Source organism: Cryptomeria japonica, chromosome 9, assembly GCF_030272615.1.
Source record: "Cryptomeria japonica chromosome 9, Sugi_1.0, whole genome shotgun sequence".
Taxonomy (NCBI): domain Eukaryota; kingdom Viridiplantae; phylum Streptophyta; class Pinopsida; order Cupressales; family Cupressaceae; genus Cryptomeria; species Cryptomeria japonica.
The window spans coordinates 473,006,586-473,020,589 of NC_081413.1; the positions used below are offsets into that span (position 1 = coordinate 473,006,586).

At 33.4% G+C, this 14,004-nt stretch overlaps 1 protein-coding gene across 2 annotated transcripts in view; it reads right to left on the bottom strand.

Moving 5' to 3' along the window:
• LOC131075952 (uncharacterized) overlaps positions 1-14,004 on the bottom strand; it is a 239,990-nt gene that overhangs the window by 152,729 nt on the left and 73,257 nt on the right. The window contains exon 2 of one of the 2 annotated variants that reach the window (XM_059211023.1): positions 1,772-1,846. In XM_059211023.1, coding sequence (XP_059067006.1) covers positions 1,772-1,846 — 75 coding nt within the window. Of the gene's footprint in view, positions 1-1,771; positions 1,847-3,250; positions 3,636-14,004 lie in introns of those variants that run through there. The other variant, XM_058012940.2, reaches the window with a different exon arrangement.

Sequence of the window (14,004 nt, forward strand, 5' to 3'; positions counted from 1 at the left end):
AGATCAAAGCAATTACTAGAAAGTTGACCTTGACATCCACAATGGGAACAAGTTTGGACATTATTGGACTTAATACATATTTGTTTTGGTTGCTTGGATTTTTGAACTTCACAAGAATCATCAACAAATGTAGACTCAACATGACATTTATTCATGTGTCCCCCTAATACATATTTTATGGATTTAAAATATTCTAGGATATAAGAGCCAACAAAACCCTTCTAACCAAGACCACATTTCTCCCTTTGTTTTTTGTGAGTCTCAAACTCTCACAATGGGTTTGGACGAACATATTTTAACACAATGAGTTTGTGCTTTTGTAAGTTTGCAACATTTTCCCTTTGTGACATAAGGGAAGATAAAACACCTTTCTTCAAGTACATATTGGTTTTACTTGCTTGCTTTGTTGAAATGCTAGAAGAAAGTACATCTTGCTTAACATCTTTCTGCTATGTGTTTCCTCCTAACTGATCTTGTAACCTGTTAAGTTCTTTTCTCAATAATATGTATTGGCTACAAAATTGCATGAATAGAGGTTTATATCGTGTCCAACATTCATATACTAATTCTGCCTCATATGTTGTGCTTGCATGCATTTGTAGAGACAATATGACATCAATGTATAAGGTTCACAAGATTGTAAGTAGGTAAATAAACAATTTGACTTGCCTTATAACATCAATTGCACTCTTTGTGCACCATATATCCTTATATCCCCAAACATAACTGTATTACTCCAATATTACCAATTTTGCATAAAAAATGTTAAAGATAATTCCTCCTTTATATGCAAATTTTGCAAATAAATGACACCTATTCCAGTCTAAAATGTATTAGCCCAAATATCCATTCTCATCGCAAAAGGAAACTATGAGTACCATGCAGTTAGATTCTTTGGTCCAAGTATGGTCAGCATTATCTGGATGCCACAAATAACCCCCACACAGGCTTCTAGCATCAAACTGACATCAACAATCTGCTTTCCCATCTGTCAGAAATCTGTTTAAGATTCATCCACAAATTGATGCTATCTATACTCATGTTAGAGAATTCTATTATTCTTTTACTAACACCATTACCCTTTCACCACCGACAAATAATGGAAGACTTTCCATAACAAAAAAAACAAATTCAACATGCGCCCTGTTATAGCCCATTCCTCAACATCTTTAACAAAATAGGCAGTTATACTGCAATCCTGGAATAGACTTTGCTTAGCAAGCAAAAATAAGGGAATATACAATTTTTAATAAAGATAACAACTCTACCACTATCGAGTGCAGGGACATAGAATAGTTGGGCACTTAAGTCAAGTCCGCCCCTAGTGCCATGGTAGGGGGGCTGGGTGGCGCCCCGTACCCATAGAATTGGGCGGGGCCCCGGAACAAAAGGCTGCCGGCTGCCATTAGAATCCTTAAACAATCTTCAAGCAGTGGTATTAGCAGTAACAATGGTGCATTCATCTGAACATACACATCCTATCCTCAATAATGCTTTCAGATTTCAATGCTTAATGATCAAAATATAGCAGATTTATACATCAAAATATACAGATACCTTTTCAAATTCCTGAGTATTCTGCCTTTACAAATATTGGTTTCAAACTGCTGTATAAGCAATTCATATGTCCCCAATACCATGCTTACAAATCCCAAGCGGAGCAAGACCGATCAATCCTCATGTGACGGTTCTAAAATAATGTATTAACACTCAGGTTATGCAAAACAAGATACCCATTATTCAAAATTATGCAGGAGGAGGTAGAAATTACGAAAGAGAGGTGAAAGTTATAGCTCTGAGTCCTCAACGTTTTTCTTCTCTCCTTCACAACGTAGCTCTGAGACCACTGTTAGGTGCAGAAGCGGAAGAATAGAAATAGATTATTATTGTATTTCATAGGAATGTTTAGAGTCTTAGTTTATAGGCAGAAGAACAATTTAGCTGCCACATAACTATCTAAACTGAAAAATAGTTTACAACATTTACAAATGTGTTAACCTTGATGATTAACACGTTAACAACTGAAGATGACCTTCTGGATTGTGATTCTTTCCTTGTTACTAGTTTGAACAGTACTATTCTCATTGCTGATATGTCAGGGAGCTTATGTTAGTCACAAGCTCCTACCCAGCCTCTTACTGTTCTAATCCCTGTGGATGCTCGGAAATTTAATACTCACTTCTCTAATGGTGTTACGATAGTTGTAGGCTCTTCATGATTCCTGACTTTAATGATGTTATAATGCTTTTTTGAATGGTCTTTGTAACTATGAACAAGATGCAAACTGGGATATGATTTTTTGCTGCTTCTATGAATGCTTACTTCTTTGGTAATTCTAGGTGCTGTTTGCAGTTTAGCCCTAGGGGTCTATTGTCTATCCTGTTAGTCATGGGCTGCGTATGCAGTCTGCTCTTTTAGCCAATATGGCTGATATTGTGTAACATGTACTCTTCATTGAATATGATATATATAAAAAATATGTGTATGCACAAATATCCACACATTCTGGTATAAAAATAATATAAAACAATAATGAACGCATATAAAACCTGTTTTCACAAATATGATAATATCCACATTCAAACTCTGCTAGAAAAATTAATATATAGCAATGCCAAATGCATAAATTTTTGCATAAAAGCTGCATCCATAAATATCTAAATTCAAATTCTACTATAAAAGTTACTCTATTACAATACTGAAAGCAAATATTATTGCAAAAATCTGCATCCACCAATATCCACATTCAAATTCTGTTAGAAAATTTTGTATATAACAAGATATATAAACAGGCACCATGTACAAATTCTTCTATTAAAATAATATGGTAGCAATAACGAACAAAAATAATCTACAGACAAATACACAATCAAATTCTGATCAAACAAATGAATGTCTAATGTAATGTATATAGTAAACAAGTGCCATTATGCCGTTAAAAAATAGTAGAGAGCTGAAAGAAATGCTTCTATCCTAACTCTGCTAGAGAAACTTTACAGGTATCAGCATCGAATGCCTAATACACAACATACATAGCATGCAAATTATTCTTTTACAGAACAGTACACATGAAAAGTGAATGCGTAAAGTCTGAAATCTGCATACACATTACAACCACAATGAAAATCTGCTAGAAAAATGGTATATGGCAATACTTAATGCAAGATATCTTAGTACACGAAACCTAAACGCAAAATCTTCTATAGAGACATAAAATCAATACCCAAAGCAAAGAATTTGCAAAACATACTTTTGCAGATGAGTCCTGAGCTTCAACAGTTCTTCTCATAAGATCCAGCTGACTATTCTTAATGGAAATCTCATTTTTTGAACCAGCTGAATCCATTTTGAGATGCTATGTTCATACTCCTTAAACTGAATGGAGGTTTCTTGTTGTCTGTGGCCTTGTGATAATCGAAACTGGGTTTCTTTTTGTCTATGGAATTTGCAGGAATTGAGAAAGCTGTTCAACTGGATCGTTTCCATGACCTTACTGACTTTCAACATCAATTGTGTTGGGCCATAGGGTATCTCCATTTTGATTTATCTTGGAGTAGAATTTTGACTAGAATCTAAAGAAATTAAAGAGTTATCTATTATATTTATACGAGGAACATATGGCGTGAGTTAAATATGACCATGGATTATGGTTGTTGTCCTGCACGTTCTTTTGACAAAAAAGCCCAGTTCGAATCCGGTAGCATTAAATTCGAGGAGAAATTTATTTTAAAAATAACGAATTAAACTTACACGTGTCTTTTCTACAGTCAAATTGTTTGATTAGATAAATATCAATCAAGAAACATCATTTTCGCGCTCCGACAAAAGAAAAAAGTGGAAAGATAGAATCCAAGTGATTGTTATAAAACGATAGTTAAAAAATCAATAAAGATGGGAGAGAAAAAAGAAAGTGAAATTATTACAAAATGTCACTCTCCAATATTATAAAAATAAAGAATAAGAAAAAATATATAAATTTGTTAAAAATAAAAGAAATATTTATATTGGGGTCATTTTCTTTTCATGCTGTGTTGGTTAAACGGTGGTGCTGTTCTCAAATCTGACAGGCTTGTATCTTAATTCTGTATAAATATGTACAACAATTAAATTAATAATAATATTAATAATCAATACATATAAATTTTAATTAATTTATTAATATTCACATGAATGTATTATGTTTATAGAGAGAGAGAAAATGGATTGATGAATTTAAACATTGACAAATGACAATCTTGTACAAAGGCTGACTTCTCTTAAACTATTATTTATTTATTCTTATATATTCAAAATAAAAAATACAAAAAATTATATAAAAAATGCATTTAAATTATATATGAATAACATAAATCATAATCAACCAAAACAAAACAAAAAATAGTCTTGCAAAAAATCAATTGCAATACACAAACAAAAAGGTCCCATCTTCATTCCTTTGATAGCTTCGATTGTAGATTATTTGTTATTGTCATAAATCTATATTTACTTTCCTAGATTAAAATCCAATTCTAATATATGGATGCCTATAGTTGCCAATGAATTAAGTTTGGTCAGTTTATGCTTATGTGTTTGCATCTTATTGGATTAGCCTAAATTACAAAAAATCCATTGCAATACACAAACAAAAAGGTCCCATCTTCATTCCTTTGATAGCTTGGATTGTAGAATATTTGATAATGTCATAGATTTGTATTTACTTACCTAGATTCAAATCCAATTCTAATATATGGATGCCTATAGTTGCCAATGAATTAAGTTTGGTCAGTTTATACTTATGTGTTTGCATCTTATTGGATTAGCCCAAATTAAGCTTAGGAAAAATTTATTTTGTTTTTACATTTTGATGAGCTTATTTTCTCTTACACGATAAATAATTTCTACAAGTGTTTCTCACAAATCCTATTTGTTTTAGATTTGAAATCTTCTAAGTTTTATATCTTATTTAGAAATATGATTCTTAACATTCTTTTACTTCATTGATTCATCCTTGTTATTATAAGATTTGGGTATGCTTGTTTAAATATTTTATCTTTCACCTAATAGGCTTTTTTAATGACTTTTAATTACCTTGTTTATCTTTTAAATCCTCCAAAGACTGAACTCATTTATGCTTTTCCAAAAATATGACTACTATTAAGCACTCTATCATAAATGTTAATGAATAGATAAATACTTGCATTTATATGTGTTAGTTAATAAAAATGTGTTTAATGTTATTATTTATCTTAATATTGAATGTGTAAAGAAGCTAACATGCTTTGCATCAAAGACACGATGGAGACTTCATATAGCCAAGTAACTCATAGAAATAGCAATGCTCTTGTAGATGTTGGTTGAAAATTTTGTACACTTGGGGAAATATACAAAATTGTGGTTTCAACCACAATGTGAGTAAAACTCTCCAAATTAAGGGAAGGTTCCCCCTACCTATCTACAACTTAAAATTAAAATAGGATGGGACAACAGCCTTTCTTCTTCTTTCAAGAAAGGCAATATTCCTTTCTCTTCACAGAAAACTGATAGCAATTTAAAATAAAACAGCAACAACAACTTGTGAAATGAAATGAGAGAAAGGAAATGAAGTTTCCTAAAAGCTCAAAGACTTCCGTCACTTCCTTCGGGACGGGACAGCAATATCAAGCTCAAAGTCTCGAATATGTGAAGTCTTGTCTACCCTTTTCTATACTAATGCTATCAAGAACAAATTATAGCATCACAAAGACTGAAATATCTTACTCTTTTCTACATAAAACAGTAGGAACTAATACGAGCTCAAAGACTCACAGCTATTTCTTACAAAATCAACTTCTAAACTCTCTTAAGAACAAGTGCAAGCACAAAGTCTTACAGCTCCTCTCAAAAGAATATTTACTCTAATTTATATTAACCTCCAATACATGCAGCACAAAGACTGTAAATCAAATTCGATTAAGCTCTTAAAGAAACACATGCAAGAAAGATAATATAGAACACAAACTCAAGTATGTAGCACAAATACTCAAAGCTTGAGCAATTTTCTTCTATTTCTTTCAATTCTTTAATTCACACATGAAAGCTCAAAGACTTCTTTGCTGTAAACTTGGTAGAGTTTTTGCTTGCTTTCTAATAGATAAAGATTACAATAGACCCTTGAAGTATTTATAGAAGAGGAGTCTTGAGAAAAAGGTGGGAGGATCCTAACTAACTTGAGAGATTCTCTCAACCACCAAGACTTATTCAATAACTAACTATAACTTATTTCAATTACAGTCCTAACTAAACACAACTTGTAGTTGCTTTACATGTAATTACAAAAGTGCAAGTAAAGACTTGACTTGCAATTTACAAAAAGTTTTTGCATGTAAATTGTCAAAAGAAAAACTACAATTAAGAGATTACAATTCTGAAAAAATACAACTAAGCGTTGAAAAACACTTAAGTTGCAGCATGTGAAGACATGAATCCTTCGAACTTATGGATGATCATTCGTAGCTCAACAGGATTCGGTTCATGGGTGTTCTTGGCAACAACCATGGTCTTCACGATAGTGTCATGGCATCGAAGAAGCATAGAATCGTTCTTCTCCAAAGTGGACTAGATTTCGTGCAAAAAGATTTGATGTTTCATCAAAACCTGAATTGAGACAGCTGAAATTGTTCGCTCTTGCACTTATTATGAATCATCATGTGCAGATCTACGAGCACTTCTTCTTCTGGTATCAACTCTCCATTCTGATTCATTATATTGCAAGAGGCCTTTTCACAAGAAGAAACAACACCTTGAAATACTTCAACTCGCAATCTCATTGAATCATCAATCTGAATGAGGGATTTGAAAACATGGGTTTTATTCTCTAGAAGTTTTTCAAATTCCAAGTACATGACCCTGAAAGGAATAATGGCATGCTCCTGAAGAACACTCAACTGTTGTTCAGACATTGTGCACCAAATTGTCAAGCTACCTTCAACCCTTTCCAAATTCTGTTTGAAAGTCTCAGAGGTATGATTCAATTTTTCTTCAATGGTCTCCAACTTAGACATCATTTGGAAAATGTCTTTCAACACTTGTGCACACAAATCATGAAGTTGATCCACCCAAGAATCCAACGTATGTACTTTCTGAGCAGCTCTTTCAACTCCTCAAAATGATTCTTGCAAACCGGAAGAACTTGTAGGATTACTCCCTTCACCAACAAGTTTTGTAATTTTATGAATAGCTGCAACAAGTTGCCTATTCTCCTCTTCTAAAATGTCTTTTTTTTGCTAAAATTTCATCATATCGTTGTACTAGTGAAGCAACAGATTGTTCGGCATCATGCTTGACCACTTCATGCGTTTATTTACCCAATTCTATCCTTGTAACCCTGTAATCAGCAACTTGCATTTCCTCACGTGGCTTATCCGCAAGGGGCTCAACAATTTCTGCCACTTTCATCTTGTTGTTGTCAACAGTTACTCTTCAGATTGTCTTGGTTTTTTTAGAAACCTTAGGCCTAGACTGTTTGATTTGTCGATAATCAAAGACATCAGGAGAGATTTCCTGCTTCTTCCTCTTTGGGGTAAAAGAACTCAGCCATGGAGGTAAAATGACTAGTTCTCCTCTAGTAGTTGTTGAAGGCGAAGGAGAAACAGTTTCTGTTTGAACAGCCGTGCTCACCCTGGGAGGAGTATTTGTTTGGATGGCGACCATGGTTTGCTCAGTAATCAAAGAGCATGAAGATTGCCTCATAAATTCTTCAAAACCAGAAGTAGAGGTATAAATCTCTGACAAATGGATACATGCAAGAGTATCCTCGAGAATTTCCAGCAAACTCTCTTGTTGATGATCAAGAGGTGGCTTAACTGCTGAAATAGGAATGACATTCTGAGGAGACTCCTCAACTATTATGTCAAGAGGAGATAGAGGTAGCTCCATGGAAACTGAGGAGGGAATCTCATGAGGTGAGTCTGAAGCTAGTCACTTAGGAACATCATCTGATTCTTGTCCTTCTTTTGGATTATTAGGATCGATCACATGAACGTGAAGCCGGTACTTTTCTTTCCCATGAATTTTTGCCTCCTCAGGAGGAAGCATTATTGCTCGACTAACCCACAACTTGATCCTAGTGCCTGAAGATGATGCACCTTCCTTGTTGTCAATTTGAATCTCAGACTTAGGTCCAAGAGGCCCCATAGAGTCATCTTATTTTCCAACTTTGATCTTGATGAGTCTAACACCATTATCTTTGAGCCAAATGTTGGTGTTAGCCAAGATAGGCTGAAATCTTTCAAGAATGGAAGTGCATTCTTTATGTGACCATTGGATTAAAGGAAGTGGGGCTTCCTCAACCCTTCGTGAGACAAACTCTAGATCAAGCACATGACATCATTAATCATTCCTTGTGGAATGTCCACAAGGAATGTCCACTAGATTCAGATCAATAACCTGCTCAATAGTAAGCTTGTAGTAGTCCATCTTGAGAACCTCTATTTATGTACAGAGATCTACCCAGATATCCTCAATATGATGCACATGTACAAAGGAATTTTTTATCTTTTCCTTCATACCCCGGTAATCAAAATCTGCCCTCAACTTAAACCTTTTGAGTTTACTCTCCTGCATCTCAGTCTCCATAGCTTTGGCTTTGACGGATGTGACAAGAGAATACCGGCCAATCTTAAATAGAAATCCCCATTATGACCTTATGTCTGACAAATTGATGAGTGTGTACAACCATGATCTATCTTCCCAACTCCAGAAGAATGATCTTATTAGTTGAGTATCTAAGAAGCATGTATGGTTGCCCACTGTAGCATCTAACTCTTACATAAGTGAAAGTTGAAAATTGAAGAAACAAGCACCCATACTCATCCACTCTTTCCCATGCTTCATCTGTCACCCTTATGTTCTTTAGAGTCTTGTCAAACTGGCACATGAAGTAACCAAAGAATACATCTTGAACCTTTCTGAAATGTAATCTATTGGGTCTCAAAGACAGTTGATCATAACATTCCCACACAGGTATAAGCGAGCGATCACCCTTGGTAGAAAGACCAAGAAAATGTCAAAGTGATGTTGCCAAATACACTAAGTATGAATTCATGTAGAAAGTTATGGTAGTAGGGACTGTTGCAAGTTGTTCGCACAAAGCATCACTGATAGTCTCTCCCCATGATGGGAGTGCCTTATAAACATGGTTAATTGATACATCTAGGGCTCAAAAATATTAGAGTGTTCAAGTCCCATCATCCTGTTGAGGAGAGTAACGATGTCTTCAATTTCTCACTTAAAGTCACAACGGTAAAACTTAGCCCACCTCATGAAGGCGGCTCATGGCTCGTGAATCCATTTGTTAATATGATGTTTGCAATCCTTTTCCCTCTTGACATAGTACTCAACTGCACTATCCTTTGAAATTTCCATATAAACAGGTGTTGGTGGTATTTTGAAAACTTTCACAATAGTATCTGCATCAAGATGTATTATCGCCTCACCATCATCATTTCTAATGGTTCTCGTCTCCTTGTCAAAGTGATGGGCGCAAGCAAGAACAAATTCAAGTTCTAGGGAAGCCACTAGAAAAGAAGATGTATGATGAATGTGGTTGTCCAACAACCGTTGCATATTACAATCATGCGGATCCTCCACCCTCTTAATGAATTATGACATGTCCACATGCCCTATCTCCGTGTCCTTGATGTGATCCAAAGGAGAGGAAACTTGCGAAGGTGAAACTTCATTCGGGTACTTGTCATATTTATACTTCATCTTCTTTGGAATGGGAGAGGATGGTAAATCTGACATTGAAGGACAACCTGGTATACTACAATGAAGACTTAAAAGTGTTAAGGCAACATCATAATCAGTTGCAACTAACATTTTTCCTTCTTCAAATGGGAAGAACTCTAGCCCTTGCACTTCACGACTTTGTGAGAGAAAGATGGGAAATAAATGGGAATGTTGGAAATTTGACTTTGACCAATTTCGGATCTTGGGGAAAATTTTACAAGTATACAAGTGGGGAAGAACAAACATGCAACCGAATTTTTAAAACCCAGATGCAAGTATACTTGTAAAACAGAAAATGGAGAAATGAGTAAAAAATGAGATTTAGACTGTGGGAAATGAGGTGAACGGAAAGTACGGATATAGGAAATATGGATGGATAAAAATGGGAAGATTTTGGGAATGTCATTTTCAAGAAAATGGGAAGAACTTTCAACATGCAATCCAGTTCTAAAAACCCAATTTTGGAAGAATGGGTGTTTTTCATCTTTGCGACTTGGAATTTCAACAAAAGATGGTTAAATTCTTATAACCATAAGGGAAGATCTTGATTATTTTCATCCAACTTGTAATTGGGATTTAAAATACCGAATACAAGTAAAGAGGAAAATGGGGAAGAACAATGCAATTCACAAATTGCTTTGCAAAGGGAAAAATATCTCTCACAAAACCGATTTTGGGGCAAAACCAACATATATACAAATTTACAACTAGAATGGAAAAACAAGAAAACAAGAAAATGAAAGAAGAAGAAAATAAAACATACCTTGCTTCAATTCGAAATGTCTCTTCAAAAAATGAAACAATCTTTGAATGAAGAAGACAAACGCTTAAATAAGCATTAAACGAACTCCCAAAAACCCTAGCCACGTTTTCCAAACTCGGATTTGGAGACTAAACAACAAAAACGTGGTTGAAGATGCAACAAAATAGGCACAAGAACCGGTCAAATCTTCATTTAACCTCAACACCTAAGTGAAAGAAGCATAAACGACTTTGAAGAGGAAGGATTTGTGGCATTTCGTGAGAGAAAAGCGTGAAGTTTATGAAACACGTGTTTGCCAGAAATTACCATGAAACCAGCATTCATGATCTCCAAATGGCGTGAAAAGAATCCAAGAATGCATGAAAGAAGCAATGGGTTAAAAAACGCCTTCTTCCTCCTAGAAAATCTCCACAAAAATTTGCTAGAAATCTTCAACAAATCCGCCTTCTTCGCTAGTCAGGTTTTTGGAAATAAAGAACAAGTTTTAATTTGCATGAAACAATGAAAATCGGGTTTTGGACTTCATATTACATGTTTAAAATGTCACTTTTCTTTCCACAAGGAAAAATCGAGTCTTAAAAACCCTTTAGAAAGTTTTAAATGCCTTTATTTTCTCTTATGGAGCAAATCGGGTTTTTGAGACTCAATTGCAAGTTTTAAAAGTCACTTTATTTTCATTCTAGGCAAAATAGGGTTTTTGAGAGAGAAATACAAGTTATAATAACTTGTAAAGGGAAAATAAAATCCCCTCAACAAGTTTTAATAACTTAACACATGTAATAGGGGAATAAAATCCCCATTACAAGCAAAAAGATTAAAATAGGAACTTTATAAAAGAATTACAAGTGAATTTTTAAATTTGCAATTTAAAATTAACTTGTAACTTATCCAAAAAATCCCAATTATGACTTAAAAAGCCAAAAAGCATCAAGGGGGAAATAAAAAGTAATTTACAAGTTATTTTTCAATAAAGTGCACTTGTTATTAGCCAGAAATTTCCCTACAAAGACTAAAACAAAGGAAAACATTAAAACTTGCAACTTAACGAAAATTTCCAATCTGTAGTTAAGGAGAAAAAATCCAAAATTGAAGGGAAAGGCATAGCAAACGAACCCAAAATGCAATGAAAATTGAAATGTGGTTCGAAGATAGACTGAGGATTAAACTAGTCCAAGGGTGAAGCAAAATTCTGCCTCGGGAAGCATGCCATAGAGTAAAATTTTTATTTTTGACAAAAAATCTTATGTAATGGTCCATTTTTTAAAACAAAAATGAGGACAACAGTAGTCGTGTAGACCATAGGTCTACAACGATAAGCATGGTGAGCGATGAGGTGTCCACCAAACTTGAAATATAGGATTTCTACTACTAGTAGATGACTCTAGCATTTAAGATTCCTTCGTTACTTTTGTTGTTATGTAATAAATTTGTCTAGTCATTGAAACTTCTTTATGATGAATGTAGAATTCAACTAGGACTCTTTTTTATCTTGAAGTTGTGTCTTTTCAGCAAACAACCCTCTTCCTAATTATCAAGAGTAAGTGGCTTATTAGTCTTAGGAAATTAGAATAGTTTATCTTATAAATGTGATGAACGAAAAAATGGATTAGATTGCTCATGTTTTGTATTTACCCTTTTTTCCATTATCAATAGTTAAATTTCTACATGCTGATTACTCTCATGAATGAGTGAATACATTTATGAAATATTTGTGAAGTAATTGTATTTAATTGTTTAAATTGGTGAGTGCACTTGTCCAAGTCAAGACCTACTTGAAGTAATGTAACACTCATGATTAGTTTACAAGGATTACTATGATTTTATTATTGCTCAATTTATTCAATAGCATAAGTTTATTGTTCTTGTAGCAACTAATTAAATGTGAATTGTGTGTATAAATTCGATTGAAATTGTTATTTACCTTTTTGTTATTTCATCATTTCTAGATTGTAATTGTCATTACTCTTAATTGTGAATTGTAGTTTAATGACATTGTTTATGTTTTTTAAATATTTACCAGTTTTGCTTAGAGCTAGAATAATGAATGTCTACAATTTGTAAATATGACAAAAACCCAAATGCCTCCTAGTGTATATATGTTATAGACTTCATCTTAAGTTTACAAGCCCGATTGACAATTAAATGTACCCTATAGCAATGGTTGGTTGCTTACTTTAGGATAATCTTATCCCTAAGTTGCAGAGCATAATTATTTACCCTCAAATCATTAGTTGATATAAGAGAACAAACATAACCTATCTTATGCACCCTTGTTTTGGCTTTAAGATTTACATATTAAATTGGTTTCAAATATGAATTAAGAGAGATATTTCAGTTATAACAAATCTCACCTCACTTGGTTACATCTATTGGAGTTTGTGCCTTTGTTGCGTACTTTGTGAACCCTACAGATCCCACCCTTGGATACATCCTTGTCTTTACATTATGGATTCTCATGGCTCTCTCTGTTTGACATCTATTCATAATATGATATTGCGCTTAGAGTTCAATAGTGGAGTTTTTCTTTCTTTTAAAAAAAGAATTATTGACACATCTAACATGTGTCAATGAGTTTGACTTGAAAACAAAAAACACAATTGAACTTGATAGAAATATCACAATTTGACTTGATGTGGAAAATATATCCTACTTTTTTATTTGTTCATATATCTATAATTGACTATGACATATTTATCCAATTTGTGACTTAATCAATTTGTCCTTGATTCACATATGACATTCTATCACACAAATGGGATGACTTTGTATAAAGACACATTATATCACCATATACATGTACATTTTTTTATTAAGGGATTTGGTTATCACCTTTCCTCCTTTATTAGATACCCCTACTTCACTCCATGATTACCATGTTTTGTGTACTTTTATGGAGAGTGATAATAATGTACTTTATTGTAATTTCCTACTATCTATGAGCATCTTTCCTTCACAAGATCCACTTCATGATACACCTATTATGAAATATTCCCATGATGTTCCTATACCCCTATCATGTCCCTCCCTTGATTGTTATATATAACCTAAAAAAAGAAATTAATATAATATTTATCAACAAATGATTATTTGAAATTATTAAATATTTATTTTTTTAATTAATATTTATTTATCAATAATAATATTTTTGAAATATTTATATTTAATATTAAATTACATTAATTATCATAGATCTTGCATATTTATATTCTCTCTGTTTAACAAGAGTAATTCCCTTCGATCTTGCTATGAATAGAACATATCAATTGTATTAAATAAGAATATTGTTAATTGATTATTAATCTGTAAACACGAATTGTTAATTGTCAATATTATTAGTATTGTTAGTATCAAGTTTATTAAATAACAGAATTATTAATTGTTAGTATTATTAGTATGATTAATGGTCAGCGATCTGGAGAGGGTGCGATTGGATCAACACTTACAAAGAGATGTGGTCTCGATTTATATTAGAAGGATGCAATGTTTATTGTTAG